General features: G+C 39.1%; 7 protein-coding genes across 10 annotated transcripts; 5 read left to right on the top strand and 2 right to left on the bottom strand.

Moving 5' to 3' along the window:
* The first annotated feature begins 104 nt into the window (after nt 1–104).
* On the top strand, nt 105–7,070 carry LOC117140602 (solute carrier family 26 member 10). Its single transcript, XM_033303613.1, has 6 exons — nt 105–129; nt 3,842–4,230; nt 4,295–5,000; nt 5,057–5,800; nt 5,867–6,015; nt 6,086–7,070. The coding sequence occupies exons 2-6, from the start codon at nt 4,205–4,207 to the stop codon at nt 6,687–6,689; spliced, it is 2,229 nt and encodes a 742-aa protein (XP_033159504.1). The 5' UTR covers nt 105–129; nt 3,842–4,204; the 3' UTR covers nt 6,690–7,070.
* A 2,985-nt stretch (nt 7,071–10,055) lies between these two features.
* Nucleotides 10,056–14,217, top strand: LOC117141264 (CD151 antigen). 2 transcript variants are annotated; one of them, XM_033304633.1, is made up of 8 exons: nt 10,056–10,176; nt 10,817–10,998; nt 12,510–12,614; nt 12,680–12,766; nt 12,845–13,036; nt 13,251–13,346; nt 13,410–13,706; nt 13,780–14,217. In XM_033304633.1, the coding sequence occupies exons 4-8, from the start codon at nt 12,689–12,691 to the stop codon at nt 13,825–13,827; spliced, it is 711 nt and encodes a 236-aa protein (XP_033160524.1). In that variant the 5' UTR covers nt 10,056–10,176; nt 10,817–10,998; nt 12,510–12,614; nt 12,680–12,688; the 3' UTR covers nt 13,828–14,217. The 2 variants fall into 2 exon arrangements, with proteins under 2 accessions (XP_033160524.1, XP_033160525.1); XM_033304634.1 differs by lacking the exon at nt 12,510–12,614.
* Nucleotides 14,218–14,438: 221 nt separating this feature from the next.
* Nucleotides 14,439–18,348, bottom strand: LOC117141475 (arylsulfatase B). The gene is made up of 6 exons (XM_033304945.1): nt 18,264–18,348; nt 16,517–16,664; nt 16,293–16,452; nt 15,748–16,233; nt 15,526–15,683; nt 14,439–15,458 (listed from the first exon to the last, which is right to left on the bottom strand). The coding sequence occupies exons 2-6, from the start codon at nt 16,628–16,630 to the stop codon at nt 14,637–14,639; spliced, it is 1,740 nt and encodes a 579-aa protein (XP_033160836.1). The 5' UTR covers nt 16,631–16,664; nt 18,264–18,348; the 3' UTR covers nt 14,439–14,636.
* A 1,056-nt stretch (nt 18,349–19,404) lies between these two features.
* Nucleotides 19,405–20,038, top strand: LOC117141476. Its single transcript, XM_033304946.1, has one exon. It carries the CDS (start codon nt 19,427–19,429, stop codon nt 20,000–20,002), a length of 576 nt encoding a protein of 191 aa, XP_033160837.1. The 5' UTR covers nt 19,405–19,426; the 3' UTR covers nt 20,003–20,038.
* Nucleotides 20,039–20,898: 860 nt separating this feature from the next.
* Nucleotides 20,899–21,459, top strand: LOC117139312. The gene has a single exon (XM_033301555.1). It carries the CDS (start codon nt 20,899–20,901, stop codon nt 21,457–21,459), a length of 561 nt encoding a protein of 186 aa, XP_033157446.1.
* A 759-nt stretch (nt 21,460–22,218) lies between these two features.
* On the top strand, nt 22,219–22,924 carry LOC117141175. The gene is made up of 2 exons (XM_033304513.1): nt 22,219–22,299; nt 22,360–22,924. Exons 1-2 carry the CDS (start codon nt 22,233–22,235, stop codon nt 22,833–22,835), a joined length of 543 nt encoding a protein of 180 aa, XP_033160404.1. The 5' UTR covers nt 22,219–22,232; the 3' UTR covers nt 22,836–22,924.
* A 724-nt stretch (nt 22,925–23,648) lies between these two features.
* Nucleotides 23,649–27,127, bottom strand: LOC117141174 (arylsulfatase B). Of its 3 annotated transcripts, XM_033304510.1 has the most exons (7): nt 26,996–27,127; nt 26,179–26,341; nt 25,945–26,117; nt 25,727–25,886; nt 25,429–25,655; nt 24,734–25,156; nt 23,649–24,558 (listed from the first exon to the last, which is right to left on the bottom strand). In XM_033304510.1, the coding sequence occupies exons 3-7, from the start codon at nt 26,077–26,079 to the stop codon at nt 23,746–23,748; spliced, it is 1,758 nt and encodes a 585-aa protein (XP_033160401.1). In that variant the 5' UTR covers nt 26,080–26,117; nt 26,179–26,341; nt 26,996–27,127; the 3' UTR covers nt 23,649–23,745. The 3 variants fall into 3 exon arrangements, with proteins under 3 accessions (XP_033160401.1, XP_033160403.1, XP_033160402.1); XM_033304512.1 differs by lacking the exon at nt 26,179–26,341; XM_033304511.1 differs by lacking the exon at nt 26,996–27,127 and having other exon boundaries at nt 26,179–26,663.
* Nucleotides 27,128–27,319: the final 192 nt, after the last annotated feature.

Genomic DNA, 27,319 nt, shown 5'->3' with positions numbered 1-27,319 from the left:
GGAACTGGACTCCGCCAGCAAGGGTTAATCTGGCGATAAGGGCGCGGCACATGCATAAATGCCCTATATAGTTCAATATCCAACCCCAAAGGCAACCAGTTTAAAGCGTATGGAGCTCTGACTTTACTGGTATATTACACAGAGAATTACTGCTAATATATTTTTTGATATTATATATATTTGAACAAGAATCTTAAATATGAAGTTCAACTTTCGCAAGTCAATTGCTTTACTCATAAGTAAGGCGTCAAATTGAATATTTAAAAATTTAAAAAAATTCTTACCTTCAATGCAAAGAGTTCTCGTAACTAAAACAAACCGTAAGTCATTTACATAAGGAGTTTATTTTGCTTTTTATATGTTGCTTGTTATTTTATCGGTGACCTTAAATTCCAAAGAGTTATCAAAATGTATACAAAAGGGGTCACTAAATGTCAAATTGTTTTATGATGAACATGATAAAATAACAGCGCATGTCTACGCTTTCTATCAATTTATTTTGGGCTTAATGAAAGTGACTCACTTTTTTACTTGTGAAATATTTTGTTGGACAAACATAATTTTTTGGCTGAATGAATCAGGCAAATCACTTGCTATATACATATGTACATGGGTAAATATTGCCACGATTATTTAGTACGCTACCATCTTTCTATAAATAAAGACTGAGTTCATAAACCAGTGCTTACCTTTTATATTATTTCTATAAAAAATAAAGGTAATACTAAAGCTCGCGTGCTCCGTAAATTTTCTCCAAATCCCAGGCAAATATTTTGCCAAGAAATGCTCGTTTATGTACTTCAACGTCAGTTTTATCACATTAAGTAGACAGCATCAGCTGAATGTGGAAAACGGAGACCCCGGAATCTGATCCGAATCTTAGTATTTGCCTCAGTTTTCTCCATTACCCAGAACAAAGAAGTCGCTGCAAGTGCGTCAGCAAAAGTCACGACGGATCAATCAACATGATTGAAGTACGTATCTCCGATCCACCGATTTTATTACCCTAAGTTCCTTTCAAAATTGTCTGCGTTATCTGTGACATTCGCTTTGCCCACTTACGCAATCAATATTTTGATATCAAACGCAATGCATATGGTGCCTACAAAAGTGGGATCGATAAAGCAAACTGTAACTATTTCATGGCCATTAGTTGCTGATAAGACGCGGGTCAATATATCGACAAGCACCTGTGTGCTGGAATCCCCCTGAATTTATATAGCAAAACATAACGAGTTAAGCACTTTCAGCTGCAGTAGTATGAGTATTTTCAATTAATTTTGAACTCGACCTTTCGTAACTTGGAAACGAAAAGCTTTAAAAGCCAACACTGAGGTCTTACTTAAAAAATGTGAAATGCTTAAATCCAGTTTTAACAACTGTCATTTCTTCAAAACAGACTTAAAATTAAAACGGTTGACAAATTAAGCTTGAATATACCGTCTGTATATAACCTTATATGTATGTACAACTCAATATTGCGCACCGCAACATATTCAATTGTTTTCCGATTAAAAGTTAATATTTAGAAACTTTTTATTAATGACCACACATGTTTTAGTCGGCTGAATAGGGGTTTTTGTGACTGTGCCGAGGTTAAAACATTGATTACCGAGGCTGATGGAAGCTCGTGTTTTGCTGATAAGCCGAGTGGACACTTTCGATAAGAATTCAGCAGCGATTTTGCCCAGGCGCTTGTATTTACTACACTATTCCAGTTATATATGTTTATATCTATATATAAGACATCTTCCTTCCCCTTCGGCTCCCTTTTGAGCTAATCTCGCTGTGGTCATGTGCGTTTGGGCCCATTGCATAAGCCATTTGGATTGGGCCAATTGTGGAATCCCGTTTTTTTGCACACTGTTTCCACAGTAAACGCTTCGTTGGTAGAACTAATGAGGTCCCTCGCCATTGCCGGCAGTACAACAATGAACCAGGGGCATCACAATTAAACCGGATTGTAGGTGTTTGTTCTATATATAATAAGCTCGTTTTTATGGGAATAAACGTGTTAGTCATTACTTTCGAAAATCGAGCGAAAAGAGAGAGAAATAAACAATTACCGCCGATTTTGGCAATTCAAGTTGTGGAACATAAACTGATTTTGCTAAATCAAACCGTAACAAAATCCACAATAAAAATAATACCTTTTTTCATTATATTGTTTAAGCATATATACATTTATAAAGAAAGTCTGGTAGATGGCGAATGAGTTGGTTTATTTTTAAGAGTATAATCTGTGTGAGACTCAATTCACATGCCTTAATTTAAAATGCAAATGCAATTGAGTCAGTTGATCTCGGTAGGCCAGTGATCTTTTGATCCACTGATCGATTCCAGATACTTAGCATATAACTGGCGATACTTTTGGTTTTTCAATCACCTTACAAATCGTTGAACTTGACATTGGCGGCAAGGTTTTTCAGCAGATCGCAGCTGAAAAACTGGGGAAGTATTATATCTGTGATGCAAGTGGCGTTGCCGAACACAGCTTTCAAAATATATTTTTTGTCGTATTTGTTGTTATATCTGGCTGCCACTTTGTAGATCCGGTTTATGAAGTTGTTTACTTTGGTTTATGGAGTGCCTTTTTGTGGTCACTTAGCAGGAATTGTGTCAGTTGGCAACGGGGCTTTAAAGAGTGGAATTATAAGTAATAGCGGGTGTGCTATTGCAACACTTCATTTGTACTGGTTAATTGTTCTTTCGTTTTGATTCTATTATTAAATGATATTTTATTGTAATGTATTTCATTAACCATTACGACTACATAATATAAAAATATATATTCAAATTGAGTAAATACCTTAACAACCTAGTACAATCCAACTTTTTGTAACCGAGTTTGCTTACAGCTTTATAGTTATTTCATTAAGTCCCCCATTTGCTCGTCAGGAGGGTTTACCTCCAACTGATATTTGTTGGTTCTAGCTTAGACGTTGGTCATAAAAGTTATCTACCATGAACCGATTATTATAGGTGATTATGGTTTGAGCCAATGGAACGAATGACAAAACGAGTAAAATGCCCTCTACTGTTATCCCCTTTATCACAGGTGTATGTTACTTTATTGAGCACTTAGCAAGTGGCTTTCGCCAGACTGTAATTGATGATGAACATCTCTAGGAAATACGTCAACGGTGGGCACTTGTCAACGTTGCGTATGCGTAATAATGGCCGATAGCGAAAACTTCTTCAGGGAATTCAACTGATTTTGACAAAAACTTTCGGTCACCCAGAGAACAAATGTTGATCAAATCATTAAACCAATTAGCATTTGGTACGAAATCACGATTCATTGTATCCAAAAATGTCCACGAATTCGGGGATATTATTATAAATTATCGTACGATGATGATAGATGCCTCAGTCGTGTGTCGAGTTTGTTAAGGTTAGTAGCTTGGGAGCCCGTTGTTCTGTGATCGAAAGTGATGATAATCGGATGCGGTTGGTCGATGTTATCTAACAGGTGTTGCAAAATACGCGATTCAGTGTTTAAGATAATAAGCTACAAGTGGATTGCCGAAAAATTTTCCGTTTCCTATCTCTTTTCTTGAAAGTATCAATGGTGATAAGAAAACAAATTAAGACAAGTACTTAAAGATCTTTAGAAGCTCTAAGAAAGTAATTGCTCTCAGATAAGATGAATTGAAAAATACAAGTTGATTTATTCCACAAACGTACTTCACAAAGTTTCTTTCCTTTTAAAACGGACATTGCACTGCCTGAAAGAAATTGATTTTGTTAAACTTCATATGAAGCACATAATTATAAGGTCTATTAACAATCTGGATTCGAATTTTTGGCATACTAAAAATTCTATCATTCTTCTTTTCAGAAACCGAAACACCATCTTCAAACCCTGCCCAAAGGAGCTTGGAAGCGATTAAAAGACTTACACGATCGCCAGAAAAGACGACGCTACTTACCAATAGACAACAATTTCCAAGATTCACATATCAAAAACGAATCTGGTACCCTATTAGTACCAATTGGATATACCGAAGAGGTTTCATCAAACAAAGCCACTGGAACAATACCCAAGAGACCCAAAGACGCTTATCCGAATCCAAGTTGCCCAGTTTCACGCTTCAGGCAGTTGCAATTCCAACGCGACCTACGCATTCATCCCTTTACAGACACCAATGTGGAACGCGGGAGGAACCCAAAAGACATAGAAGTAGTGGAAGATATAGCCAAAATGCCTAGTGATAAAGAGAGTCCAGAGTGAGTAATATAAAAGTGATATTTTGTTCGCTTTTAGAGATACTTACATCCTTCCTTATTGCAGAACCAAGCCACTGAACAATAACAATTCAAATGGAAACGGTGGCAGTGTACCAAGCAAGCCAAAGATCCAGCCAAAATACAGCATTCACCGGGATGTGTTGACCCATGAGGTGGTGATAAAGCAAACAGGATATGCGGCCAGGGACAAGAGCATACCCTCCTCGCTGCGAAACTGCTGGCAGAGCTGGAACTTCTTTGCACTCTTCACCGGCGTGATTCCCATTCTGCAATGGCTACCCCAGTATTCACCCAGGAGAGATCTTCCTGGCGATATAATCGCCGGCTTCACCGTCGCCATCATGAACATACCTCACGGCATGGCTTATGGCATTTTGGCGGGAGTTTCGGCTGGAAATGGTCTCTATATGGCCGTGTTTCCGGTGCTGGCCTACATGTTCCTGGGGACCTCGAAGCATATCTCCATCGGCACCTTTGCGGTGGCCAGCATGATGACGGCAAAGGTGGTGGATACGTATGCCAACGTAGATGACCACCATCATTTATTGCCTGTTGATGCCTTCGGTTTGCAATCGAATGGAACAGCGACTGCATCCCCACTCCTGCTATTAAATTCCTCAGCGGTTGCGGATTCTGTCTCCTCAACCACTTTATCACCTTTTCAGCTTTTAAATTCTACTCTAAATGCGGATCCCATTACTAAAATAGAGGTGGCGACCTCTTTGGCACTCACCGTGGGAATTGTAAACGTAAGTTGTCTTTTAAAGAGGTTTGCCTAGCAAATTAATATTTAATTCTTCCTCAGCTTCTAATGGCTTTTCTAAGACTGGGAACCCTGTCATCCCTTTTGAGCGAACCTCTGGTGAATGGATTCACCACTGCTGCAGCGTGTCACGTGGTTACCGCCCAGCTAAAGGATGTGCTGGGCATCTCAGTACCGCGTCACAAAGGTGCATTCAAGATCATATACACAGTTATCGACGTGATCAAGGGAGTGCCACAAACGAATCTTGTGAACTTTGGCTTTTGTATGGCTGTGATTGCGTTCATGATGATCTGCAATGAGATCTTAAAGCCGCGACTGAGTAAAAAATGCCGCTTTCCCCTACCAGCGGAGCTGATCATGGTGATCGGTGGCACATTGATCTCCAAATGGTTCAACCTGTATGTCGATTACAACGTAAATCCAGTGGGAAAAATACCTAGTGGCTTACCGGAGCCCGTTCTGCCACGCTTGGATCTTGTACCAAAGGTGGCCGTGGATTCAATTGCCATTGCTATCGTCACCTACTCCATAATCATGTCCATGGGCCTCACGTTCGCTAAGAAACACGGGTATGAGGTCAGGCCAAATCAGGAGCTGTTCGCGATGGGCATTGGAAACATGGTTGGCGGCTGCTTCTCCTGCATTCCCATGGCGTGCTCTCTGTCAAGATCGGTCATCCAGGACCAGACTGGTGGTGTTTCACAGATAGCTTCATTGGTCTCCGCTTCGCTGGTGGTGGTCACCCTCATGTGGATCGGCCCCTTTTTCAGCAGTTTGCCAAGGGTGAGTCTTATACTTTGCATAATTATTGTTCAACTTTTATTTATTCGTTCATTCCTATTTATTCAGTGCGTTCTGGCTGGCGTGATTATAGTGGCACTGAAGCCGATGTTTATGCAGGCCAAGGAATTGAAAAAGTTCTCCAAGCAGGGCAAGTTGGAAATGTTCACATGGATATCTACCTTCCTCTGCGTCGTTATCATCGATATTGATATTGGGTGTGTTTGATATTTAATTTTGAATTTTCCACTTGAAACCAACAATAATATGTTTATCATTCTTTTGCAGTCTTTTGATTGGCATCTGCATCTCCTTGTTGGCTCTGTATATAAAGGGACTGAAGCCGTACTCCTGCCTTTTGGGCTATATGCCAGAGGCCCCAGGCATCTATATGGATCTCAACCAGCACCGAAACGCCATGCAGGTTCCCGAAGTCCGCATCTTCCGCTACAGTGGATCGCTAAACTTTGCCACCAGCCTGTTCTTCCGGCGTGCTCTGTACGAGGCCGTGGGCCTGGACAAGATTCCTCCAACGAAAGTCAGCAGCAGCAATAGCAATAGTCCGAGCAAGGGCAGCAAATCGAGTTATTCCCCAGTATCGCAGAACGGAGGAAAGGCAATCAATGGCAAGTTAGAAGAGACGTCAGGTGCGTTCAAGGTGCTCGTCCTGGATTTCTCCATGCTCGGACACATTGATGTGGCGGGATGTCGCACCCTGACGGATATCAGCAAGGAGCTGAAGGTGCGAGGAGCTCGTTTGTTGTTGGCTAGTCCCGTAGATCGGGTGTACGATACCCTGGTGCATAGTATGGCCCTCAGCGAAGGACCTTTTGAGATCTTCCCCACCCTGCACGATTGTGTGGAATATGCCAATGCCTGTCGAACAGCGTGAGAGGGTAACCCTGCTCCAGACACCCCAGTTAACTGGGGCAGAGAGCCAAACCACGTTTTGTGATATGTCCAAGTGATAGCTTGTGAATCGTAGCATCAAAACCCCTTCCTAGTTGCTAAAGTCTATTTTAAACTGAATAGAAACAATGTCGCCGTCTACAATCAAGCAGAATAGGCTAAGTTTGTTTAAGTGCCTCCAAAATATTGATTTTTGTACTTAAAGCATACACAGCCCACCAGTCAGGCAACCGAAGAACTTCAATCGATCAATGAAGTGCATTGATTTAGTGCAATTTGTACCAAAATGAACAATTCAAACACACACAATTAGTCCGTAAGGTTGATATGTATGGAGATGTATAAACTGTACATAAACATTTAATTGAATTTGTTGTATTTATTTTGGTGTGGATTTTAAGCGGGTCGGATTCGAACTTCTAGTACATTTATGAAGCCTACCTTTAGGGTTTCTCAACAAAGTCACTATCGAATGTATTTTATTTCCGAACAAAGTGCTGCCAAGTCTGAATACCGGAAATCCTGTACCCCGCATTTGATGTTCTAATTCTATTTAGTACAGAATTTAGAACAGGAACGGTGTTTTGTTACATTTTTAAACCAGAGGTGCCGCCACAAAATATTTAAAAACAAATTTAATATGTAGATACTTAAAAGTGTCATGTAGCCATAATTAATATTGAACATAAAGGGAAAGGATTAAAATATAATAAGCATTTAAAGTTACCACAAGTAACTAACTATTCATTTTTCTTCGGATAGAAATTTAACAGAGTAATAACAGTAGGAAAATCGGATTCCGTGATGTTCTTTCTGAAGAGAGTCTGGTGTAAATATTTAGAAATTGAAAATTTGAAACGAAAACATTCTCAGAACCTTCGTCGAACCGTTTTCTGGGCAAAATAAATACTATACTATATAAAAAATGATTCATATATTTATGTACTTAGGATTCATGAGATTGTCGTATTGGTCGGAAATGCCTGACCTGATCCGGCAGACATTATATTCAGCATTTGGCTGACACATCGCCACGTACAATCACTGGAGCTGACACCGACCAATTAGCGGGCACATGACTAAACTCAGATGTATATTTTGGCTATTTGTTTGCCGAATATCTGTGTGTTTTCGTGGGAGGAGGTGGAACATGCCCTAAGCGGTGGCCAAAAGGGAATACAATTGTACCAACTGATTAGCCATTTAATGACTTTGGCCCGAGGCCACAGAATGCACTTGGAGTTTGTTTGGACTTGTGTAGCGCTTGGGAAAAACTACATGACTTGAGTTGGTCAAGATCTGGGATTCAGTTGCGTTTTGCGGTTGTCCACCAAAATAAATGCCAGCCCTCAAGTTCGAATTTTGGAAGGTCACTTTGCGTGAAAATGTTGTTAATGGCGATTCATTTTAATTCAGAATTTTCTGTAAAATAGTATAAAGGAATACTCCTCTAAGCTAAAATAAATTCTGTATCATTAACTCTTGATAACCTTTCAACTTTCGCAATGCATTATTCACGAGCACACCACATTCCCATAGATTCATTAATTTATTAATGGAATATGCAAATTATTGAGTGATTGAGATCGCTTTTATACCGAGATCAGTAAGTAGAGTTATAGCAGCTATGATAAGTCATGTGAGAATCAAAAATATTGAAAATGTTTTTCAATGTTTCACCTTAGTTTGCATCTGGTGATGTATGATGTATGCATGTTGCTGTGTTAACTTAGTTGTATGCGCAGTTCGGTTAACATTTTAATTATATCTTCCACTAGCAGTATTCATTTGCTTGCCTCCCCAATTTTTGACTCACTCCAATCAGTTAAAGTGCCACAATTTAACGCTTCTGACGCTTGTCACCTTCGCCGAGCTCAACGAGGCTTTCAACTCGCTCACACTAATCGGATCTCAGTAAGTGTATGTTCATAGGCGAAATTGACTGGCTTAAAATTAAGAATTCCCCATAATATTAATGATTCTTAGCCACTTGAGAAAGAAAAACTGAGCACTAGTCGCTAACTTCCATTTCGGAGCAATATTTTATGACGAGGCACACGAGTGGACGAGTGTGTGGAAATGGGTTTTATGGCATCTATAAAACGCAAAAGGTTCCCACAGCGAGTTTATAAGATGCAAAATCAACAGGCAGAGTAATTGTTTTTCTTTTTTTTTTATGATTTATTTTTATTTTTGCCATGCAACTAACACATTGGATGGTGATTACGGGGACGTGGCGGGTGTTTGTTGTTAACACAGCCATAAAAGTGCTAAACAAGCCAACAATTTGAGCGCTTTTCAACCGTGCTGTGGAGTGTAAGTAGGGAGGGTGAGCTATTCGTCTATTGGCAGCCAACTTTCTGACCTTAGCTTGGAAATTGCTTACAAAATTACTCAACTCAGCCAAAACTATTTGTTCGACTAACAAGAAAATTAAGCTGTTAAGTGCCAAAGGTTGTCCTTCGGCGCAGCAATTGAGTTCGACCAACAGAATTAGTAGTAGTAGTAGTACTGATAATAAGTATATTGTCCTTGTGCTCTCTTGAAACCCTAAGCCCTTGAAATCAAGAAAGAAAGCTAGACTCGGCAATGTTTGAGTTCTTTTCTAATATTTTAAAATAAATTTCTATATTTCTTTATTCATATGTACGTAGTACATAAGATAAATTCAGATCACATTTAAACCGATGCGGCCCGTTTCAACTGATAAAAATAAGATTTTTGAGAAAGTTCCATGCTTTAAAACTAAGATTCTAGAATGTGAGAAAAGGAACTCAATACTCGTATAATGAATATACATATGGTTGCAAATGGAGGCAAATGTTCCAACTTAAGAAAGAAAACAATCATTACAAATAATCCGTGTTCGAAAAGTATTTAAACTTGAACTGTTATAACAACACCGTAACCAATTGGGATATATTTATTTGCCGCCAAAGTCACTGTTCCGTACATTGCCATGTGCAGACCGAAAACTAAAACAAATATCAAATATCGCTTGCTTATCAATATTTATATTTTGCAATTGCCCGAAATGAAACAAAGGTGCTGGCTGTGGAAGACGGATCATATTTTGTTTGCTCAACGCATTTTCACATGCCGACTCCGCAAAGGGAAGGGGGTGAAAAGAAGCCGAAAAATAGATGAATAAATAAGAGAGAAGCACGAAAACATTCAGAAGTATTTGCGGTTTGTAACTCCCATCTTCCTCGCACCTGCAGTGCTAAGCCTCCGAAAGCAGGGGCTCAAGTCGGAATTGTTGTAATTTCGAGAGCGAGAGACGGGGACCAGAAACAGACAACGGAGCTCTTTGTGAGCGAAACTAATAAAAAACCGATCGCCCCGACTGTTCCCACAACCAGTTCCAAGCGAGCTCTCGAGCGGTATAGTCGTCGCCGCCACCACACCACCATAGTAGTCACCACATAAAACACCATAGTATCATAGCTCCCCGGATCCACTCAATCCCTGTAAGGCGAGCTCCACAGCGGGACTTAGGTCCATGAGACATCAAGTGAATCGTATTGTTTTATCCCCACGAAATATCCCGATAGTACAGTGATAACTCCGCCAAGGATAATGCTGCCTTGACCAACGTGACGTAACTTGAAAAGCAAATGTTAAAAGCAAGACGGCAAAAAAAAAAGTTGTTTGCCATGGGAGAACTGCAATTGACAATAACAGCAACAACAATCGAATAAAAACTCAATAACAATTATCAACTGCGAGTGACGCTCAAAACAAATGCAAGAAACCTGTATTAAAAAAAAGTTTCATAAAAATTCGAGAGCAAATATTAACGAATATGGCATAAATTGATATATGCGTATGTAAAGTTTGCGAGCTCTTTCGATCTGAATGAAGTAAAGCAAAGCAGTTAAGAGAAACGAAACATTTTAAAAACAAGCAAACAAATCTTGTCAATAATATTTAGTCATATAATAACGGACATAACACTAAAACAAGTGATTAAAAACGACCGAAAAAGTGAATGAACGCGTATTCAGCAAAAAGTTGTTTATAAATAAAAGTGAAATCAGAAACTCTTCTACTTCTTACCGCCAAAATGTTAATTAAAAGGGTTAAAATAATTTCCTTCTTTTTTTATAGCCACTCCCAAAGTTTCTGTGCATTCAAGTGCAACTAAAATTAGTGGCCGTTTCTTTTGTTTTGCTTTGTGTTTTTGCAAAACAACAATTTGAAGGCAATTTACATATACGAAGCTGAGAAAGAAAACCGCCAAAATTGGTTACCTAACGAAAACTTCGTTTGTGCTACGGGACGGCAAACTTGTAAGTGAATTTGCTTATTAGATAATATTTCATTTGTTTTAATTAATCACAATATATACAGTTTCATACAAAGGTCCTTCAATTGGGACCTTTTTCCTATATCCATTCCTATATTTTCAAGCTTCGAATATAAACAAATAGTATATATTTTATACTTATAAATAGGATCATTTTCCTATTTCCATTCCTATATTTTCAAGCTTCGAGTGTAAGCAAATAGTATATATTGTATATTTATAGCCTCGACCGATTCTGCTCACTAACTTTTAAGCTAACATCAGCTACAAATAAAGATTACACATGACTTAGTAAAGCTATTACTCCTAAGCTTATAGATAGATAATAACGCATGGAAGGAGCATAAAAGAGTGAACTCAAAGTTTAGTGGATAGTACTTAATGATGATTTTCTAAGTTTTCCATGAGTGACAGGACCTGGAATCCGAGCTTTAAGTGATCTATTACCATGTGTAGCACGTACAGCTGAACAATTACCATAAACTTAATTGGTCTCAGCTTACAAGCAGCAGATATAGTGATTCGCTCCGCCTCCAACGCCCCATCATTAATGGCGACTTTCGGATGACTTACTGTCATCTCAGGCACGATTCGCGCAACATGATAACGCCGAATGAAAAATAGTAAATATTCAGACAGTGTGAGAACATTTTTTTAATAGCCCCGCCAATTAACTGGCGAACTCGAATTTGAATTTGAAGAATAATGCTCGAAATGAGATGTCGTTTACCAGCTAGTTGGGAGGAGGGGTACGCGACTGTTCAGCCTGCAATTACTTTTAATTAGCATTTAGAACATCGCACTGCGCCAAGATGAATCAGAGCTGGGGCGGCACTCGCGTAGGTAAACCACTACAATTAGCTGACAAATTTTCGGTCAGGCTATTACTTTGATTTATTTGTTTTGATCGCTACAACTTCAACGGGGGGAATTCGGCTCGGCGAACCCTTGAAGTGGGCCTAATGCGACGTAAGTAAGTTTTTAGAGCCGTAACTGACAAAATCCACAATACGTTGGCAGCCACCGCCGATAATGAACGCTTGTCTAGGCGCATTGCGTTGGCAGCATCGCTGCGCAGTCGCAGTTCCCAAAAAGTGGGTCATGGTTAAGCGTACTTCGGTCGCTTCGCGGTTCGGACCCGGCTTAGAAACAGCGAACAGTCGGCCGAAACCACAGCTGCGCATGCGCATGCGCACCACTCGCCAAGCCAAACACCATTGATAGATAGCCAGCCCATATAGTGGAGTGAATCTTACGCGGAAGAAACTTGTTGAAAAGTCCATTCTAGAGATTACATCACATTGCAATAGAGAGTAGGCCAAAAATAGTAACATTGAAATCGGAATGAAGCGTTTATTAACTTGGTTTAATAATAAGACATAGGGATGTGATTGAATGACCTCACAAAGTATAACAAATTGATACTTAGTTTTAAGTACTTTAACTAAATTAAAGCTAAGTGTGATATTATTCTTATTTGTCTTTACCGTATAGAGTTGTATCGCCATCAAGAACCTCTGCATATCATCCTACCCCAAATTCCCTGCATTATTCTCCCCGCATCAATTTCCTTTTGGGGCTCTTCACCTGTAGACAAACGTAAACAATGTGAAATCTATTTACTCCATTGAATTGGTTAATTGAAATGTATTATCCTTTCAAAGGAAGACGACATGGGCTTCAGTTCGCGAATGGACTGCTGCGGGCAGTTCGTTAAGTACAGTCTTTTCATAGCCAACTTTGTGATATTCGTGAGTATCTATTAGTAGCTTAAATTAAAGAAACATTTTTAAAGAAATAAATTATACTAAATTATGTGTTTACTCCAGGTGGGTGGAGCCATTGTATTTTGTCTCACCCTGTGGACTCTGGTGGATCGCAGTTTCGTCAATGAGCTGCTCGGTACGAATCTTTTCTCGGGTGCTGTCTACGTCCTGCTGGTTACATCGATTATCATTTGCCTGGTGTCCTTTTTGGGTTGTGTTGGTGCTGGAAAAGAAGTCAAATGCCTCCTCCTAACAGTAAGTAAACAACAAACAATTAAAACAAAAATGTTATTTCATTAAATAATTAACTTTGTCATTTTTGGAGTAATCATATCTGTATTGACATATTTATTTACCACCTAAATAAATTATCATTTTAATGTAATCTTCTAAAAGTTGTCAGTTTCTTCTTTTCTATGAAGCAAACACCATTTAGCTAAAAAATTAACCACTCGTTTCCCATTTTTAGTATTTCATAATAGTGGCCCTAGTTTTCGTCACCATGCTAATTGGCGGTGTCTTGGGTTACGTGTTCCGCGAACGAGTTCAGCAGACCATGCGGCAGGTGAGGCAAATCCATCGATAACAACACGTGGGTGGCACATTAACCCTTACCAATATCCCATAGGAAATGCGATCTACAATGGCCCTATACGGAAGTAGGAGGGAGATCACCCAGGCCTGGGATTTGACCCAGGAGCGACTACAGTGCTGCGGAGTGGATACGTGGCACGACTGGAATAGGTACGGACCAGTGCCCGAGTCCTGTTGCCAGGAGCTTTTCGGTGGCCAGCGCAAGGAGTGCACCATCTTCCCGACCATTACGAATCTGTACAACCAGGGATGCCTCTATGTGACGACCAACTTCATCAGGGATCACGCGGCGGTTATTGGAGGTACATCCATAGCGGTGGCCATACTGATGGTAAGTGAAAGCCTTTCTTCGGTAGCAAAATTATTATACAATAAATACTCAATTGTATTTTGTTTATTTTTAGATCTTTGGCATGATATTCTCCTGTCTACTATTCAATATGATCGAATAGCGCCAACGAGGAGTGAAATCCCATGGTCACGCAGGAAACTCAGATACCAAGGTTCACAGTCCGGAAGAAACCCATTTTTAAACTTACTTCGCTGGAGTTAAATTAAGAGTATTATCCGAGTGTATGATTGTATTATGCTTGTATTATGTATTGTATGTATATACGTGTTTAGATACGCATAACTAGAGAGTATTAAACTTAGTAGGGATTCTATTGTTATTATCTGTTGCATAAATTTGTATTATTTTTATAAAGTTTTGTAAATTTCGTCTTAAGCCACCGTTATCAACAAACCATTACAATTGCTAGTTTTAAGTGAGCTTTTCAATTCTTTATAGATAATTTAGATGTCTGTCCATTGTTGTTTCCAATAAAATTAGTTAAAACCAATCCACTTCGGTAATGTTTATATATTAATATTTTTATTTGAAACCCACCTTTAGCTCATTAAGTTGTGATATGAACTCAAAAAAAAAAAAGAAAAAATGACCATGTTACGTAAAAATTTGTATTTTCAGAAACGTATTAAGCTGTTTTTAAACAGAGCTTTAATATACATGCAATATTGTTGCATATTTTTAGGGCTTTTTTTGTTTTAAGTCACATTATTGAAGAGTGGAAATAGATAAGTATAGCTCACGCTGCAACTTCAAGTTGTTTACAAAGTGAATTATCAACAGATAATATACGCACTTTTCTATTATTTAACTGGAAAACCAGTTCGCACTCAAGCGACTTTAAAGATTTGACGGAGAAACTATTTTCTATAATTAACTTTTATTAACAATTATTCTAGTAAGAACTTACCACTACAACAGATTTGGGTATACTAAGCCTATAATACTGCCCATCGCAAGCCATAAATTGATGGAGAAGGTGCCGGAACTTGATTGAGTATCCGTATTATTCCACCACTCCCAGTTTCCGTTGTGGAAAGTCGGGTTAGCTCTTGAATCAGAATGCGGAACTCGGGCGCTGGGAATCGCAGTCTTCCGAAGTTGTTCCACCTCATCGGCAAGTTGCTGCAGTTGGAGTGGATAAACTTGGGCCAGGTTGTATCGCTCGCAGGGATCTTTGGCCAGATCGAAAAAGCAGGGAGCTTTCAGTGGTTCGCATTTGAAATGGGGCTCTACAGGATTTTGTCCTTCAACAGGGGGACACGTTTCGGTGGCTTCGCTGCGCATCTGTCGGATGCGATCCTCAGTTAATCCCCGATTTCCCAGTAGGCTTTGAACATCCGATGCCAAGACATGCTGTTCGTAGCTCTCACCCAGGGGATCGTCTTCGTTAGTTTCCAGTTCACCCAACCACTGATCGTATCGTCCTTCGAAGCTGCTCCCGTTTACATACTTAAGAGTATCCCTCATGTACGATGAGTAGCCGAAAACCTCATCGAGTACATGAATCATTGTTCTTGGTTTTGGTTCCTCGTTGCCACTCAGCATGGGCCAAAGATTAATGCCGTCCAACAGAAGATCCTGCGGCAAGGATACGCCGGCAGCTCCTGCCAGTGTGGGCAGCCAGTCTATGGCATGTATCGCCTGGTTGGACACATATCCTCGCTCCTTCAGCAGTGGACTCCACAGAGCACCAGCCGATCGAATGCCACCCTCCCAGGGCGATTCCTTTTGCTGAATGTAAAATAGGTGAATGAATATTCTAGTTTCATGGTTTTCATTATATTCCTGGATTACTTACTCCTCGATAGGGATAGTTAGAACCCGCATTGGAATGGATGCCTATCGTGGGTGCTCCGTTGTCCGAGTAGAGCAGAATAATGCTGTTATTCAGCATGCCATTGTCCTTCAAAGCACCAATTGTCTGGGCAACGCTTTTGTCCAGACTGGAAACCATACCTATGATAAAAAATAGTAATACGATTATAAATATTGATTAGTTAGACGTTGTGTATTAACTTGCCAGCGTAAGTGCGTCGCTTGGGATCCCTAATGTGGGGAAATTTGGCCACTTCCTTCTCTGGCGCCTGCATCGGACTATCCTCGTTGCCCGTATGCACCGCCAGATGACTGAGCACCATAAACAACGGCTTGCTCTTATCATGCTGCTCAATTATCCTTTTTGCTTCCGAAGTAAAGGCTTCTGTGGCGTAAGTGCCATTCGCTTCGGGACACGGCTCCAGATCCCGCCGGAAATCCAGTCCAGCCGAGTAGTTCCTGTCGAGCAATCGCACCTGATGGTCGTAGTAGTCAATGTAGCCATTGTAGTAGCCAAAGTGATGGTCGAATCCACGCATTGTTGGCGTAAGATCCTTGCGCCAGAAGCCCAAGTGCCACTTGCCCACCAAATGGGTCGAGTAGCCCGCATCCCGGAAAATTTCGGGCATAAGGCGTTCTCGCGGAGGAAGACCCCACGGCTCATCGGTGATAATCACAAAGTGCTGCATTCCTGAAAATATTCGGATGTAAGGAAATCGAATGATTGTTTGCCTGTAAAACGCATATTACCTGTGTGTATGGGATATTTTCCAGTGAGCAAAGTAGCTCTAGATGGAGTGCACAAGTTCGGAACATAATGCTTATTCAGCAGGATGCCATTGTAAGCCAGAGCATCTATATTCGGTGTAAGGATCTGATTTGAGCCATGAAAACTGACGTCGTTCATTCCCTGATATTGGAATGGCAATTAGTTCTTTTTGGCAATCATGTAAAGTTTATTGTCAACAACATACCATGTCATCTATTAGTATTATAACTATGTTTGGTTTTGTGGAATATCCAGATCCAAATGCCAGGCTGAATATGGTACTCACTACCAGCAGACCGTGGATTTTTCCAGTTGTCATCTTTACGGCCTTGACAATCCAATAATTTCCAAATCTATGTTATAAATAGATATTTTATATATTAAACAGAATTAGTAACACTTCGTTTCATCGTTGATGTTTTTTCAATAATATGGGTTTGCTGTCTCAAGATTTGTCTGTACACGTTTCATATTAGCAAATAGTCAATAAAAATTTCCGAGATGCGTCTTTTAAAACTCTTACTCTGCAAACGCCGAAAAACACTTAAAATGTTGCAATATGTGGAAATGGCTGCATGTAAAAGTCTTTTTAATAATATTGCACAGGCAGTATAATCAGTATCTGTTAAATTTTCCGCGCCATAATTGGCAATTGTATAATCAGCCATCTTCCACAGGCGCTGCCCCCAAACTTCTTCCCTCTTGACCTATTCCATTGTTTAGTGTGCCATATGGCCAAAAAGTTCATTCAACCATTGTCGTTTTATTTTGGTGGCTTTAGCAACAATTGTTGGGACATTATATAAAACGAGTAACACTTGGAAGTTTGTATTTGGGCTTACCTTCGCCGTGAGGAGTGTAATTTCTTTTTATCATGGCTAAAACTGTGTTTTAATTGTCGCGCAATAGCCATAAAAAAGCTGGCAATAATGAAATCACAGATAAGCAAGACAAGCAATAAAATCTATGAGCTGTGCAATTTTTTTTTTAGCATTTTGACCGAGTTTTAATAAAGCCACATAATTTGGATATAAACAAGAAAGTCGTGCGAATGAGATGGGAATTTTCGTCACGACATGTGGGATTGTAATTGAGAATGGGAACGCCCAGCGGGTAGGCGATGACCTTCACAGGTTGTTAATATCGTGACCTTGATAAAACACTTGTGATGCAATTAAGATCAAGTTAATCGGTCGTTATTGGAAAGGTTCTTATGTATAAAGACAACACAACTGCCTCTGACTGATGCGATCGAAACAAGTTTTAATGGAAAAAAGTTCGCGGTTGAAAACTTTAAGGATTTTGACGATCTTATACTAAAACCAATTTATTGTTATGTTCATTTTCATTCAATAACATTTTTCGTTAGCCAATTATAATTGTGAAACGTTACACTTTGCTTCAATATTTTAAAAGAGCAAAAAACTGTTGAAACCAAGATGAATCAAAACGTATCAATTAATTTAATGGTCCTTATATGCGCTTTAGGAAAGTGGTTCTTAACGTAATCGTTTAAATTTTTTATTGAAGCTCTTCGGTAGCCATAAAGTAATATGTTTTTTCGAGTGCTTTTCATTTTACTTAAAAAAATGTCTTTTTTATAATGACTTCATTAAAGCAAGAGCGTTTTCAATTCAGATAGAGCTGTGTTTAGCATATTAGAAAAAAAAAAACTGGTTCAGTGCTCAATGCTAACTTAAATTTCGTATATATAATTAGTTGATGCTTTGCAATGAGTATTATAAACTTTAAACTATTGTAAATATTATTCGTATTATTACTAAGATAACGGAAATCGATTTAAAAAATGATCTGGAAGACACATGAGCTTTATTTAAAACTGCATAAATCACTGCACTTGGTGTGATCACCCTTACTTATTTTAATCCTATTATTTAAGGAGAATACTTGAACTTTCCAAACGCGCTATTTTAGCCGTCTTAGCATCTTACACTTAATTTTAAACACTTAAATCAGCGGATATCAGCTGAATGGCTCAGCGATGAAAAGTGATCGTCGACGATCCTTCTCCCAGCGACTTCTCCACTCGACTAAACGCTTCGCTGGATTTTGGCGCTTTTAAAGTGACAACGTTTTCGCCGACTCCGACGACTGTGACGTCACGAAGCGTGCGCGAAAAATAGTAGTAAAAGTTATAGCTTACTGCTATAAAACAGCAACAGAAATAATCGTGCAAAAGCAAAACCAACCGCCATGAAAGCAAAACCAAAATGAGGCTTTTGCAAAGGCACAAATCAAAGTTTAACGAACTTTCGAAGGGATCAAGTGAGATTGCGAGAAAAAAATATAAGCCAAGTTTTGTTTTAAGCTGTATTATGATAGTTGACTTAGGTCAGGGTTCTTGTACCTCGTTCTTTGATAAGGCGGCTATGTTGATGAACCACAAACTTGTTTGAATATCTCCAATTAAGTTGATTAGTATTCCTGCCTTTGATTTGGTACGATTTTGGCCTTACCCATATGCGTGCCAAGTTTGGAAGGTTGGCCAATTCACATAGTTATTTAACATATAAGAACTTGCTAAATAAAAACAACTCTTTATTTTTCGGATACGATTAAATTAAATCATCATTCTAAAACATGATATTTCCGCTTAAGTTATATACGTAGATAATAGTTGAAAACGTCATTTAAATAGATTTTATTTATAAAAAAGCTACTGAAAAGCTGATTTCCTTGAATACAATATTTAGGTAGTTACTCATTGAGTAAAACGTTGTACTACATTCTCTTAAAATAACTAAACTGGTTTAGTAAATCGTTTTCAGCCCGATAAGGGTCCTTTGTCAGGATCCCTAGCGAATTCGGTGTATTAGCAAATGTATATCACCGTTTTCATTTTCCACAATATGTCACATTGGTTGTTCTTAGGGGAATTTTTTGGAGGGGGCTTAACAAAAGGTTTGAAGATCTTCCCTGTAACTGACCCCAGAACTTTAATTGTTAATCACCGATCTAAAAAAGTCACTAACAATCTAATCACAGAGTATCCCCTCGAAGAGTGATTTACTATCAATCTATAGATAAGAAAGACCTATAAAAGCTGTTAGCAGCTCGAAATGTCCACAATACCCCGCCTCTCAACAATCGAATCATGTTCTCAGCCAAGAGCTCTGCAATTGTGGCCGTAGTCCTCGCCCAGCTGGTGGCTCTTATCCAGGGAGGAGTCTACAGCTATGAGGACAAGTGGGTGTACCTGGACAAGACCCTGGACCTTCCAGAGGAAGCGATTCTCGGTGGCATCGATCCCGATGGTTACTACACCTACGTGGGTCGTGTCACATACAGCAGTAACATTCTGCCAGCCCGAGTGGTTCCGGAACTGGGAAAGGCCACCTACAACACCGACACCTTGGGCAACCAGGCCACCACCTACGAGGTGCTGGTGTCCAACGCCACTGTAGGCTACCATTGGATCCGAAGTTTCGATGGTTTCCGGGAGAAGAACGCCGTATCTGTGGGAACCAACGCATCCAGTGAGCGTGTCTTTATCTGCCGTGTCCGCTGTGATGAATCCATCTTTATCGGCACTTTGTACCTTGCCAAGCGGATGTGCATCGTCAAGTACGACAACTTCCCGCTCCGGCAGTTCGACAAGTACGAGATCCTCGTCCGCGAACGTCGTGTAGCTGCCATCTCCCCATTTGATGATTTTTATATACAACATTAAATGCTGAGCAACAAAATAAATACAATCAAATATATATAAAAAATATTTATTAATGTAAAATAATTCCTTTCACTTTAATTAATGACTTTGAATTTAATTCAAATATTTACTAAAGAAGCAAAGTTTTAAGATGCAATTTTCTTTTTCTTTTATCTTTATTTAAATCAGGTAGAAAAACAGCACAACTGTGTTGAAGTTTTTGACATATCAAAAATTATTAATTAAAGAAATGAAGTACTTCAAGATCGAAATCCAATTAAGATCCAATTATTTTACGCATTAGGCGCATGTAAAATTACTCGTAGAGTAAAATGATTAACTAGATTTGTAGAAAATTATGTAAGTTATGTAAGGTTGTAGGAAGCCTTTTCAACCCAACAAAGTATATATAGTTTCGATAAAGATCACTAGACGAGTCAATCTAGCCTTGCCCGACTGTTCAGTCGTCTGTCTGTATAATCATGGTAATCTTGGCTAGAATCTGAGCTAGAACATTAAGATCAGACCTGCAGATTCTAGTGACGACTACGCTGTGGAACTATATTTCAGAATGCCACGCCTACAAACCGCCCATTAGCTGAGTATTAATTGATGAGAATATATTTAGGTTTGCAAAAAAATCCAATAAAATTAATTTAAGAAAATTAAATTTATAGTGGCCTCAAGAGGTTTAGAACAGCTTATGTGAAGGGGAACTTTAACTTCGGTAATTTTTCTGAAGTTTAATCTCACGATGAATTGACAACAGAACTTTTAGAAAAATAACCATTTATCTAATCTATAAAATTACCCCCGAAATAATTTACAACAAGTAAATTACCCCAAAAATAAAAAAGGTATAAAGACGGTCAGCAATTGGGAATGTTCAAGACATCTTCCTAGTCAACAGTTCAAGCATGTACTTCTACAAGGGCTTAATAATTGGGACCGTAGTCCTAGTTCATTTGGTGACCCTCATAAAAGGAGCAGTCTATAGCACTGATGACAAATGGATCCTTGCCGACAGGACGAAGGATCTGCCGGACGAAGCAGTGCTGGGCGGCTTTGATTCCGATGGCTACATAAACTACGTCGGCCGTGTGTACTACGTGAATAATGTTCTGCCTGCCCGAGTGGTCCCGGAATTGGGAAGAGCCTCCTTTAACACGGACGAGGCTAACTTTGCAACTATAACATACGAGGTCCTGGTGTCCAATGCCACTGTCAGCTATCAATGGATCCGTAGCTTCGATGGTTTTCGGGAGAATAATGCAGTATCCGTGGGAACCAATGTCGCCAATGAACGCGTCTTCGTCTGTCGCATCCGATGCGCTGGGGGCGTCTTCATTGGAACCCTGTATCCTTCCAAGAGAAGGTGCATTGTCAAATACGATAACCTTCAACTCCATGAATCCGACAAGTACGAGATACTGGTCAGACAACGCCAAGTGGCTCCGTTCATGCCATTCGCTCTGTAAATGGGTACATTGTATACTGAATGCAAGCAAATAAAATCTATAACTCTTTATCAGAAAAATGTTCTTTGCGTTCCTAATTGATTTATCATGTTAGATAAGATGAAAACTTTAATAAGGAAAGGAATTTACATGAAAATTTCACTAAGATAATTAAAATATAATACAACTTTTAATTTTATTATGGATTAAGGGATAACGAATAAGGTATTCCCTTAGGAAATTATTGATCGTAATTATTGACAGGATCTTTGATCTAGTAAAAAAATTTTAAACTTTAAGAAACTGTTTTCTAATATTGTTTTATTTAAAATATATCAAATTAAAGCCAACCATTTTTATTTTATTACATTTTTTATTTTAATCAAGAATAGCTAACAAACTTTTTTTCAAATTTCGATGGCTATGCTGTACTTATATTGATTTTAAAATATAAAAACATTAATAAAGTTTTTAGCTCATTTATTGTATTAACAAAAGACAACATAAATATATATATTTAATTATATTTGTATTTATTTTTATTTTTAAACATTCTATATTTAACAATTAAGTAATAACTCAATATTATGAAATGGCTTAGGGGGATTTTTTCTTGAAACTTATGTTACTTTTAAAGGGTGCAATAAAACTACGATGCGTTAGTCACCGAAACAGATGCTATCAATACCAATCTTTTGATAGCGATAAGTGTAATTGGAGTCGGGAGATAAGAAGCCGACTATAAAAGCAGTTAAGTCACTCACTGGCCAGACACTCAAAGTGAATCCGTCAAGATGTACAAAGTTGCCTGTGTAGTTTTGGCCCTGTTCGCAGTTGCCTACGCGGTTCCCTCGACTTATGGTGAGAACCAAAAAAACCAGACGGTTAACTGAATCCTATTAACATAATATTTTCGAACAGATACCGAGCACGTGTGGAAGGCTGGTAATTTGTCCTACGTTGTTCCCTATAATGCCATTGTGGGTGGCTTCGATCCCTACGGATTTACCACCTATGTAGGTCGTGTTAAGTACTCCAATAGCATCCTGCCGGCTCGAGTTGTTGCGGAAACTGGTACTGCTTATTTCAATACCGAAACCGCGTCCTCAAAGCTCCTCGTTTACGACATCCTTGTGGCTGAGCGAGATGTCAAGTACTATTGGGTCAGGAGCTTCGATGGATTCTATGAAAAGGGAGCCGTTGCCGTGGGCACAACGGTCAAAGATGAGCGGGTGTTCTGCTGCCGTGCCAAGACCGATGGAGGCATCCTAATCGGCACCCTGCTCCTCAGCAGCCAGAAGGTGTGCATCATCAAGCACGAGAGCTTGGCCCTGCGAAAGTTCGACAAATATGAAGTTCTGGTGGCCCAGCCTAAGATCAATGGAACATTCTACTAGGTTCTTCTACTAGATCTTTGTCTGAATTAAGTTCCTTTGATATCCTGCTCCCCCTTAAAAAATAAATAAAACATAATTTATTTCAAATATTTATATTTATTTTGTAATTCACGGAATCGCAATTATTTAATTTTTTGAAATGCAACAATTAACGTATATAGTTCATTAAATGGATTGACTTTTAAACACAAAGATTAGGTCCAATAATTTTTCAATGACATTTAAAAACCTTAACTCGAAATGTCTTTTAAATTCATATTTTATTATGAAGTGGTGGTAATTTTCCGCATGACAAGAAAATAGAAATAAAAATTTTGGACTTTAAAATGTAACTGAGTTCGATTATTTTTACTTTAAGTTCGATTTGGCATACAAATTAAGTTAACAAAGTCTGTGATTCTTTTATTATATTATATTGATAGATAGAACAGTTGATTGTTTATGGTATTTAATTTGTAACCAAAGATCTTGCCCTGATTTCAGTGTCGTAAACTAGTATGGTTAAATACTATATAAGCCACTTTGATTGGCAGAAAGCTATTTGGCTGTGGTTTCATTTAATTTGAAGGGGGTTTTGCAACTATCAGTTTTCGCAGAAGTAATCGATTAGATAAAAGGGAGATTTGACACTGGATCCAATTGGACAGTACTCAGAAATGAATATTGATAGGTAAAATTTAAGCCATAAGTTATCGCATTGGTTACACAAAAACTATCGGCTCACAATGAGTTACGGCCACAAGCTAAATAGTTAAGATTTTGCTTTTGGAAATAAAAAAATGTGTAAAAAAATACAAATAAAATGTGAAATGGTTTATTGTGCTTAGACGAAGTTTTTATTAATTTTTTGATTACATGCCAACTTTGCTAACAAGATCATTAAATATTTTACCTACATAACTATTTTGATTTAATGAATACACCTGCTTGTGAAGATATATACCACTAACAGGGTAAAGACTTTCATTACCCCGATAGTCCCTGAACTGGAAGCCTTCTCGTCCTGCCACCAAGTCCACTCATTGTGGTAAAATCGCGGGTCGCAATTGGGATCCCCTGGCTTATTATTCGGAGGATGTGCCTGTTTGGCAAATTGCTGGATTCGCGCCCAAAGATCCAGAAAGATTGTCAAGTTTTGATACTCCGCATATAGGTTGCTCCGCTCGCAGGGATCAGCCTCGATATCGAATAGACAGGGTCCCTCGAGAGGCAAGCATGGCTTAACTCCTGTCGAAGGATCCGGGCATTCTATCCTGGACTGATCTCTTAGTTCGCTGATGTTGCGCTCTCCGGAGGACACCTGCTGCAACTGCAGCCAGACACTGGTATTCCGAACGAGTTCTTCGTATTCCACGGCCCGAGGATCCACTTCACTGGTTTCCCTGTGACCAAGCCAGCCGTCGTAGAGACCCTCATTGGTAGTGCCGCTTATCACCTTCCACTTTCCACGCGTATAGGACAAATGTGGCACTGCCACATCCTCATCAATCACATGGACAATCTCCCGCTCTACCGATTCGTATCCGTACTTGAGGGCAGACCACAGGTTCAATCCGTCCAAATGGAGCGCCGGATCCGGAGATATTCCGGCTGCTGCCGCCAATGTGGGCAAAAGGTCGCCAATATAGATCTGCTGCTTCCACACACTTCCCAGCCGCTCGAACTCAGTGCTCCAAATAGCCGCCGAGGATCTCAGAGCGCCCTCCCAGGGGGAATTCTTTTGCTAAAATATAAAATGAAGTTAATTATTAAGATATAGTTAAGGATCTTTGGGTGGGTAGTGTTTTCAATAATTAAAAAAAAAATCAGTGTAATTCCTAATAATGAAATTAAGTTAGTTAGTTAAGTGAATTGTTTATAAAATAGCTTATAAATAAATATCTAATAACACGACTTACCCCCCTCAGTGGATAATTGGAGGCAGTGGTAGAGTGCTGTCCCTCTGTTGGCCCACCATTATCGGACAGGAAGAGTATGATGCTGTTTTGCAGCATTTCCTGTCGAGCTAGTGCGTCGATTACAGATCCCACACTTTTATCCAGTCTGGAAACCATGGCGGCGTAGTAACGATGGGTTTTATTGCTAATGTATTCAAATCGGGACACCTCCTCTGCTGGTGCCTGCATGGGATCATCATCGTTTGCAGCATGGGGAGCCAGGTGATTCAAAAGTAGAAACAGGGGCTGGCTACTATTTTTCGATCCATGATCCTCAATTTCTTTGACGGCAGCAGCTGTGAGCACATCGGTGACATAATTCCCCACGTGATCGTGGGTGGATTTAAGATTGTCCCGGAAATCGTGACCATTGTATCCCGTATTCTGAAAAAATCACAACAATATTAAAGGTTTCAATAAATTACAATAGAACAAATTAAAAAAAATTGAAAAAATATGAAAAATTGTATGTATATAAGCAATATTTGTAAGCAAGATAATATTGAATATTTACCAAAGTAAAAGTTATTTTGTTTTATTATTTTTCAAAAGAATTTAAAAGAGGGAAACTTGTACTGCGGCTAGCTGAGTAACGGCTATGAGTTTTTAAATAATGGTTTCGTTTAGTAAAAGTTCCGTTCTTAGCTTATCCTTACCTGTTGTTCATAACTCTGGGTGTAGTAGTCCACATAGGCCCCAAGGTATCCCAAGTGCCGATCGAAGCCCCTTTCCGTAGGCGTAAAATTACGTTGTGCCAATCCCAAATGCCACTTTCCCAGGAGACTTGTTCGATATCCGTTTTCCCGGAAGATCTCCGCCATGGTGGTCTCATTGAGCGGAAGACCCCAAGGTTGATCGTTGACAATCACATAATGCTGCATTCCTAAAAGATATAATTACAGTTATGGGATCATTTGGGAATATAGTTCTATTATCATCTAAGTCTAAACTTGCCCGTATTTATAGGATATTTTCCAGTCAGTAGAGCTGCTCTACTGGGTGTGCACATCGGAGCTACATAGAGATTATTAAGGATCACTCCGCTATATGCCAAAGCATCAATGTTGGGAGTGAGGAAATTATCGGAGCCGCGAAAGCTAACGTCGTCGAAACCCTGTCGGAAACTGCCGTTAAGTGGTATTTAGATCAAATAATTATCACGCGGTGCCTACCAGATCATCTGCCATTATAATGATGATATTGGGCTTATCGGATGTGGCAATAATTCCATTTGATAGGGCAATACATAAAACAAAGCCAGTTAACAACGAGGTAGCACTGCTGAATTTATCCAGATGAGTTGACATCGCCGTGAATGGAGTGAGGAAGATGTGGGACGGGACAGCTAGTAAAAAAAACAAATAAACGAGAATTAGTGCATATAAGCGTTTTAAAAATTAACATACCAAATGGGCGACAACAAGTCAGCGGGTAACACTCTGTTAATGATGGATGAGCTCTTCAGATCGTTCCGGATATATTAGCGGTATAATGCTTTTCAATTTAACCAATTTGGTCAGGCTTTTAATAGTTAATTTTGGGAAATTTCTGCCGCTCAATAACATCTAGCTGAAAAATAAATACAGTACACCCAATATATGTAAATACTGATAGACAGTATGCAAACATCGTGGCAATGTGCACTTAGGCAAATGTTTTCAACAAATTAGGCGTAATTAAAGATCACAACAACTACGAGTAAATGCAAATGAGATGACTCTGGAAGTTATTCAAGTAGGAAGTTGTTTATGATCCCTGCTAGAATATCGGCCTGGGAAAGTGTTCTCAACCAACTCAATTGTTTTTAATTATTTTGAAGTATTAAACTCTTCAACAATCGTTTCTCATGATACATATGTTTCAAACAAACATGTTTATATATAATATTAAACAATAACTTTAATGTTAGGTATTTAGTTTATCATGCGATAGATATAAAAAATAATTCTTGTACACACAAAAAGCTTAAGATAAATATTAGATAATAACAAGTCATTGTCACATCCATTAATGAGTTAGCTTTTACACATGAACAGTTTCAGCTTGTTTATTGCATACGCCGAAACAATATTTTACTTTCCTTAATTATTTTCTAACGCCAGTCCAAATCAATTGATATACACCTTTAAATTGTATTTAACGATCGCACGGGAATTTATTGCCAAATCTTTTAATTCTGTTCACACACCTTTATTATCAGACAGATTAAAAAAAAACGCTCACCGAAATCAAATAAAAGGAATCCAAATAACAATGGACTTATCAGCTAGATTCGTGCATGCCAATTTCAATCACTGCTATTCGCGATCGAGTTAATCATTCCCCGAATTCTAATCTCTGATCCGCCGGACTCGAAGTGCGGAGAGCAACTAAAAACCCAGTGAAAATATTTTGAGGCTGCCTTAATAGTCAGTTACCGGTTAATATATATATCCCATCCAAAATAACATCAAACCAGCTTTGGAGTGGGTGGTACCAAGAGAGAAAGGAAGAGAGAGCGGATTCAAAAGAGATTCGTTCCTCTTAGCGTGTCTACAGAAGAGAATT

This window comes from Drosophila mauritiana, chromosome 3L (genome assembly GCF_004382145.1).
Source record: "Drosophila mauritiana strain mau12 chromosome 3L, ASM438214v1, whole genome shotgun sequence".
In the NCBI taxonomy this organism is placed as follows: domain Eukaryota; kingdom Metazoa; phylum Arthropoda; class Insecta; order Diptera; family Drosophilidae; genus Drosophila; species Drosophila mauritiana.
The sequence above is the reverse complement of the archived record's forward strand: the minus strand, read 5'-3'. Positions and strand labels throughout refer to the sequence as shown.

What these genes read in the sequence shown, in the direction of transcription:
- LOC117140602 (XM_033303613.1), top strand. Translation starts at nt 4,205, where the DNA reads ATGCCTAGTGATAAAGAGAGTCCAGA. An exon ending in AGTGATAAAGAGAGTCCAGA is followed by an intron (nt 4,231 to 4,294) that starts GTGAGTAATATA and finishes TCCTTATTGCAG; the next exon opens with AACCAAGCCACTGAACAATA. An exon ending in TCACCGTGGGAATTGTAAAC is followed by an intron (nt 5,001 to 5,056) that starts GTAAGTTGTCTT and finishes ATTCTTCCTCAG; the next exon opens with CTTCTAATGGCTTTTCTAAG.
- LOC117141264 (XM_033304634.1), top strand. Translation starts at nt 12,689, where the DNA reads ATGGGCTTCAGTTCGCGAATGGACTGCTGCGGGCAGTTCGTTAAGTAC. An exon ending in TAGCCAACTTTGTGATATTC is followed by an intron (nt 12,767 to 12,844) that starts GTGAGTATCTAT and finishes TGTTTACTCCAG; the next exon opens with GTGGGTGGAGCCATTGTATT. An exon ending in TTCAGCAGACCATGCGGCAG is followed by an intron (nt 13,347 to 13,409) that starts GTGAGGCAAATC and finishes AATATCCCATAG; the next exon opens with GAAATGCGATCTACAATGGC.
- LOC117141475 (XM_033304945.1), bottom strand. Translation starts at nt 16,630, where the DNA reads ATGACAACTGGAAAAATCCACGGTCTGCTGGTAGTGAGTACCATATTC. An exon ending in AAAATATCCCATACACACAG is followed by an intron (nt 16,234 to 16,292) that starts GTAATATGCGTT and finishes GAATATTTTCAG; the next exon opens with GAATGCAGCACTTTGTGATT. An exon ending in CTAACTATCCCTATCGAGGA is followed by an intron (nt 15,459 to 15,525) that starts GTAAGTAATCCA and finishes TTTTACATTCAG; the next exon opens with CAAAAGGAATCGCCCTGGGA.
- LOC117141476 (XM_033304946.1), top strand. Translation starts at nt 19,427, where the DNA reads ATGTTCTCAGCCAAGAGCTCTGCAATTGTGGCCGTAGTCCTCGCCCAG.
- LOC117139312 (XM_033301555.1), top strand. Translation starts at nt 20,899, where the DNA reads ATGTACTTCTACAAGGGCTTAATAATTGGGACCGTAGTCCTAGTTCAT.
- LOC117141175 (XM_033304513.1), top strand. Translation starts at nt 22,233, where the DNA reads ATGTACAAAGTTGCCTGTGTAGTTTTGGCCCTGTTCGCAGTTGCCTAC. An exon ending in CGCGGTTCCCTCGACTTATG is followed by an intron (nt 22,300 to 22,359) that starts GTGAGAACCAAA and finishes ATTTTCGAACAG; the next exon opens with ATACCGAGCACGTGTGGAAG.
- LOC117141174 (XM_033304510.1), bottom strand. Translation starts at nt 26,079, where the DNA reads ATGTCAACTCATCTGGATAAATTCAGCAGTGCTACCTCGTTGTTAACT. An exon ending in AAAATATCCTATAAATACGG is followed by an intron (nt 25,656 to 25,726) that starts GCAAGTTTAGAC and finishes TATATCTTTTAG; the next exon opens with GAATGCAGCATTATGTGATT. An exon ending in CCCAGAGTTATGAACAACAG is followed by an intron (nt 25,157 to 25,428) that starts GTAAGGATAAGC and finishes TGATTTTTTCAG; the next exon opens with AATACGGGATACAATGGTCA.